Genomic DNA, 5849 nt, shown 5'->3' with positions numbered 1-5849 from the left:
AAAGAGTTTCCATGTGTTCTGTGCCCTGGATGTAACCCAGCCTGATCCAGAGATGAGCTGTACCTGACAGGAAGGGGGGAGGAGGGGGCAGAAGCTGCAGAGAGCAACCGGAGGTGGGGAGGCAAGAGGATGCTGTGGTTTTGACTCTGGCCCTGACCTGGCCTCAGGGCCAGAGTCAGAGCTGCTGCAGCCATGTGCCCCCATTCTGCCTTGTATGCAAATCTAAGATGACCCCCTCCCCACCCCGCTGAGGGGGGGCGGGGAAGACCTCATCTTAGATTTGAGTAAATACGGTATTTAAAATTGAATTTTCTTTTAGAGCATCTGAGAGTGTTTCTTTAAGCTCTCTTTTTTAGCCTCTCCTTTGCCTTGAGGCTATATTACAATGTTTTATTTCCTGTTCTGTTCTTCATATGGTGACTTGGGCCTGCTCTAAGGATAAACTAACTGTACCACATAGTTACCTTGTGCAGTGGTTGTGCATGCTTGTGTGGTATATTTGTGTGTGTGGTCTTTTTCTTGCTCTGGACCATATTCATTTTTGATGGTTTACCCCCTAGTCAAGGCTAAAGTAATGCTTTCACATGAAGTCACACTGGGTTCTCCGAACAGGTTTACCCACGGCAGTGTAGACAAATCTCAGAGAGAACTTAGCTTTGGAAACAAGAGAAAGATCAATCATATGGACATGAGGTAGCTCTGAGCCTGGTAGCTTGGGTAGGAAGAACAGCCTGGCCGTGGCAGCACAGAGCTCAGTCAGGCAGCAAAACCCCTCAAGAAACAGGATGAGTATCTACGTGACTAACTTAAGCCAAGGTCCAGGTTACTGCCACCCTACCCAATTTTTGCCATTTTAAAGCTACTTTGGGTACATCCATGGTAGTCACAAGCATGACAGCTGTTTATGTACATATCTTTAATTTGTATCTCTGATGTACTAAACTGTCTAAAAGATTCTAAGCATAAAAGTGGATCTGTTTTATGGCATATTTAAATTAACTGCTCCTAGGACTCTATCCCTTTTCCCCATGAAGTCAACCTGTGTCTCCTCTCTCTCTTTTTTTTTTTTTTTTGATGCCTTCAGTAAGACCAGGTTCAGTCCCATACACTTTGTATCCCTCTTGCATGATTGTTAACACTTTTTGTTCAATCACTTGCTTTATGCCGTCAAACCAAGTAGAATCCAGTTTCATGAGCCTGGGTCATTTCTAGTACCATATTAACTGATGTGGAACAATAACTTTGGGTTACTTGAGTTTTGTAGGCCAAATCTCAACTTTGAAGCTTATTTAAAATCCAGATGAAAAACTAAGATGGTGAAAGCAACTGGTGAGCTCATACTTGTGTTGCATGTGTGCATTGTATGCCTTCTTTATCGTATTACATACATCCTTTAAAAGGTAATGAAGAAGACTCAGCTGAAGTCACTGAAGCAAAGGAGGAGACTGTAGCTGTAGCTGCAGAAGAAGTTGAAGCAGCACCTGCTGATGGGCCTACAGAACAGAAGGAGGTGGCCATGGAAACTGAAGGAGAAAAAGAATTGCCAGGTGCAGATGCATCCCTTGCTGTGGAAGCAGCACAGCAGGAAGCTGCTGCTAGCTTGGAGGCTGCCCCAATGCAAGGTTAACCCATAAATGCGCTTTGTGTGTTTGTCTCTATAAAAGCAAAAACAACTCTGCCTTTTAATGCAGGGAGAGCTACACTTAACAAAAAACATCGTAGGGTTCGTAGTGGAATTAACCTGCAGTGAAAACTAATATCATCATCTCAACTTACAATTACCTTAAAGCTCCATTATAACTTTGAAGGGAGCACAACACAAGATCTTTTATTCCCCAAATGTGTAGCATCTCTGCTGCCAGAGTTGGTGCCTAAAACCAATTGAATGCGTGGTCCACATAGCTTCCACATTCTACAGCGTTCTAAAGTCAAGTTAGCAAATAGTTTAAACGCACTGTCAACGTTTCAGTGATGCCTTTTAAGGACTCTAAACACTTTATGGGCCATTCCTTTTAGGTCTGTGCATGAAACAAGTTAACTCTAACTATACATATAAGTATTTTAGCGCGTTGAAATCTAAATGAAATTTGTTTGTTGTTGATAAACAATTACTTTCAGAAAACACTAACCTAACATCTTCAATAAATAATGCTCAGAGCTTCATTCATCTACTGAAGGTTTCCCTTCTTTGGGATGTTACAGCCACGTGGTTCATTTTTCTTTTTTCTAATCATAAAAAGCAATAGCAGACTTGCAGGTACACTATGGAAAGCTAATTAAAAAAATAAAGCACAAATAAAATGCTATTATTTAACTTAACTTTCATAACAGGTAGTGTTGCTGCTCTAGAAGCATCTGTTTATCCTGTTGTTCCAGATAGGGATGGCTAAACATAAAGGGAAATTCTTAGGGGAAAAATCATGATTTCCATTTTCTTGTCCATTTAAGTCCTTAGTAAAATAATACGCACCAGACATTGTCTCTCAGGTTCTGTTTGAATGGATGATATAGTTTTATTTTTTTCCTTTAGTGCGATTTATAACAAGGATGAGAAAAGCATGAATGTAAATTTGAATATGATTTGTAGTGCAGTATAGGAATATATTTAAGGTATAAGGAAAATTTATACCCACTGATGTGGTATTCCTGGAAGCTTCCAGTATTTACATATTGTCCCCATATAATGAAATATACTAGCGCACACTTAATAGAATATGTTAAAATACTCCTTTTAGTTGCAGTGGTAAAGCCTCTATCTATAAATCTAAAAAAATGTAATTGTCAATCAGATAGATAATACATCGCTGATATGTAATACAACAGTAGAACTGTTAATACACAGCCTTGATAAGAAGAGACCATTCCATTTTATCTCAAGGGTTGCAGCTGCTGTTTCACTTTGGTCTGTGGAGTATTTTTTCTTTAATTGAGCAACAATCATGCTGAGCAACAGAATGCTGTTTGGTGTGCCTCTTGACTTCCTGAGCAGGTATATTTTGTATAGTCGCACAAAGTGCAGGTGCCTGTAAAAAAAGAAAAAAAAGTATATATCTTTAGATCACAATTTTTTTAAAATTAATTAGAAGAGTTTCTACAAACAGTTGCAAAGTGAACAATTTATGGAGCGTGTGTATGAAGTAAAAAATGTAGCTTAAACAAAGGCAGCAGTTTTCTATTTGCTTTTGATGGGGCAGACAAGTTATTTACCATACATGATGATTAATATGAGCTATGTAGTGGCTTGTCTTCATATCAGGTTTTTACAATCTGTTGAAGTTGTCTGCAGTGACTCTTACAGTCTCTGTAAACCAGGAAATTGCAAAGTAGTGCGAAACAATACCGAGACTGTGTTCCAAAATCTCTTGCTATATAATTGCTGGTGACTAATTCCAAGCAATGCTCTAATATGTAGTAAAGCAAGAAATCAGAGCTGGGGAGAGACACAAGGTACAAAAGTATATCTGAACAGCTTTGTTCTATAGAGCTAAGTGTGTTTTAATGTCTTCTTCATAAAACACACTTGCAGAAAATTGTGGCACTTACAAGCTGTGACTCCTGCTTCCTGTTTCTGGGTTCAGTACATATATTCCTTTCTTAGCACTTACTTATGTGTAGATGTGGATATCTTAAATCCTGTACGGTATATGTTTTATTCTTGCCTATGGGAATTTAATTGCCACTACAGTTATTGGAAACTGAGACCCAGTTATTTATTTTTGGTGTTGTGCATTAGTGAATAAGGCATGGGACTACAGTTGGGGTTCTAATTCTGGACTTGATGATATCAAGTATTTGACAGAAAATTATTACAACGTTGATTAGATCTGAAAATACCTGACTTCTGAATTAATGATCTGTTTCCAGAGGCCTATATAGGGGATGGTATAAGTACTCAAACATTTAGATGGAATTGTTGATAGGAAGGACATTGAATTTTTGTGGTGTTCTTCCCCCATGCTCCCTTCCACCCTCCCCCTTAAGGAAAAAAAAGTGTTTTTGCAGTTTGTTGGATCTTTTTGTTGCAAAGTTGCAGGCAAAAATACTTTACACTAGTTTGTCAGCTCTTTCCTAAACTCATAACATGAAACTTCAGCAGGTATAAGCTGTCTGCCCTAAATCTACAGAAGAATAAATTATGTAAAAGAAACAGGGTCAAAGTAATAAATATGTAGTAAATAATGCCAGTTCTGAATTAGCAATACAGTTGGAAATATAAAGATTACAGTTAGGGAGCATTCATCTTCAAGTTTATGGTATTAAAAAGAAGAAGCTAGATTAGGTGATCAAGATAACTAAAAGTTAATCAAAGCTATAACTACTATATATCCAGAATTCTCTTCCACTCCAACTAAAATGGGATAGCCCTTCATTGATGCCCGAGTTCCTTAGAAATTAAAGATCTGTGACTTTTACAAGGTAACTAATTATGCTGCCTTTCATATTACATTGCCCAATGTTGCTTTATCTAGATAGAAACCACTGTAGGATTGTGCCATGCTTAAGGGCTAATTCTGTTTCATTTAGGTTAGTGGAAGTTTAGTCATTTATTTCAGCAAGAGCAGGATGGGACCCTTAAGATAACTGAAGTGAAAGATGTGTGGGCAAGAGGAATCCTTTTGGGATTTGGCTAAGTGCTTTGTTTTAAGTGTTGTTCTGGAAATGTTGTGTTGCCTTCATGCTGCTCTTCTCCTGAGGCATTACATTATTTTGAACTCTGATTTTCTTAATGTGAAATTTACCAGTTTCCTATTTCATAATTCATGTCCTGATAATTTAGAAGTCCTTAATTAAGTTCAGTTAGTCTTGGGAGAGTATAGACACTGTGACATGCATAAATCAACAGGGCACCAACTACAATGTCATGATAACATTTTGGCTGTTTTATGACCTAAATATTTACTCCCATTCCAGTATTAATAGCACAGGAGAGGGAAACACATTTTGCTAATTCAGAACTGGCATTAGTTACTACATATTTTTTACTTTGACCCTGTTTCTTTTACATAATTTATTCTTCTGTAGATTTAGGGCAGACAGCTGTACTTGTAAGCAGCTGTGGTTACATTTTCTGTCTAGTAGCATGACTTTTTGACTGATTCATGTACATTATATAAATATGTGATGTTTTGTGCTATTTTTATGGTGGTGGTATAAAGATGGTGGTATTTTTGTGGTGGTGGTGGTATGTGCTCCTATCCAGCACTCTTTTTCAAATCTCTAAGCATTTTTCATAAAGTCCAGATTCTTATGCTGACAAAAATGAGCATAAGAACTATAAAACATGTAAGCAAATCATGCATGCCTTGGAGAATAACTTAGATAACTAAAAGCATGCACTTGAATGTCTATGACAGTGGAAAAAAATTCTAAAAATTACTAACACAATGTATTAGTACTTTATATTTTTAGTTAATTTTTCTGCTTTTGGTGACATTTCTGTGTGAACAAGAGCTCTTAACCTAACTCCCTTATGCTGCAGTGAAATCATAATCCTTTGTTTAAGACTTCTCCATCCATTCCCATTCAAATAACTGATGCTGACAACTCTGACTTGTTCTGACAGCTATTCATTCAAGGTCAAATAGGAGGGCAAAATGTGGCAGGAAATGCTTAACTAAATACCTTCAAAAAAATGGCAAAAGTAGTGAAGCTAAATTATAAAAGTTAAACACTTCAGTCTGAAACTACCTGTTAAGACTGGTCAGTGTTACCTTTTATTTGAAAAGTGATTGTCCTAAATTTCAATAAGGTCACCAGTTACAGGCTTTGGCTTGCTTCCAAGTGCTTGAACTGGTTGGCAAAGTCTGTCTTGTCTGTCTGTCTCTGTTATACCCCTGTTTCTTATTCCT

General features: G+C 37.6%; 1 protein-coding gene across 3 annotated transcripts in view; it reads left to right on the top strand.

Annotated features, from left to right (window-relative positions):
* The window catches only part of LOC102373851 (neuromodulin-like), a 43566-nt gene that overhangs the window by 7775 nt on the left and 29942 nt on the right, over positions 1–5849 (top strand). For 2 of the 3 annotated variants that reach the window (XM_025216248.1, XM_014524985.2), the window contains exon 4: positions 1401–1622. In XM_025216248.1, coding sequence (XP_025072033.1) covers positions 1401–1622 — 222 coding nt within the window. The remainder of the gene's footprint in view (positions 1–1400; positions 1623–5849) is intronic. The other variant, XM_025216249.1, reaches the window with a different exon arrangement.

Source organism: Alligator sinensis, unplaced genomic scaffold (genome assembly GCF_000455745.1).
Source record: "Alligator sinensis unplaced genomic scaffold, ASM45574v1 scaffold160_2, whole genome shotgun sequence".
NCBI classification, from domain to species: Eukaryota; Metazoa; Chordata; order Crocodylia; family Alligatoridae; genus Alligator; species Alligator sinensis.
Note: the sequence above shows the minus strand (reverse complement) of the source record. Positions and strands in the feature narration are given on the sequence as shown.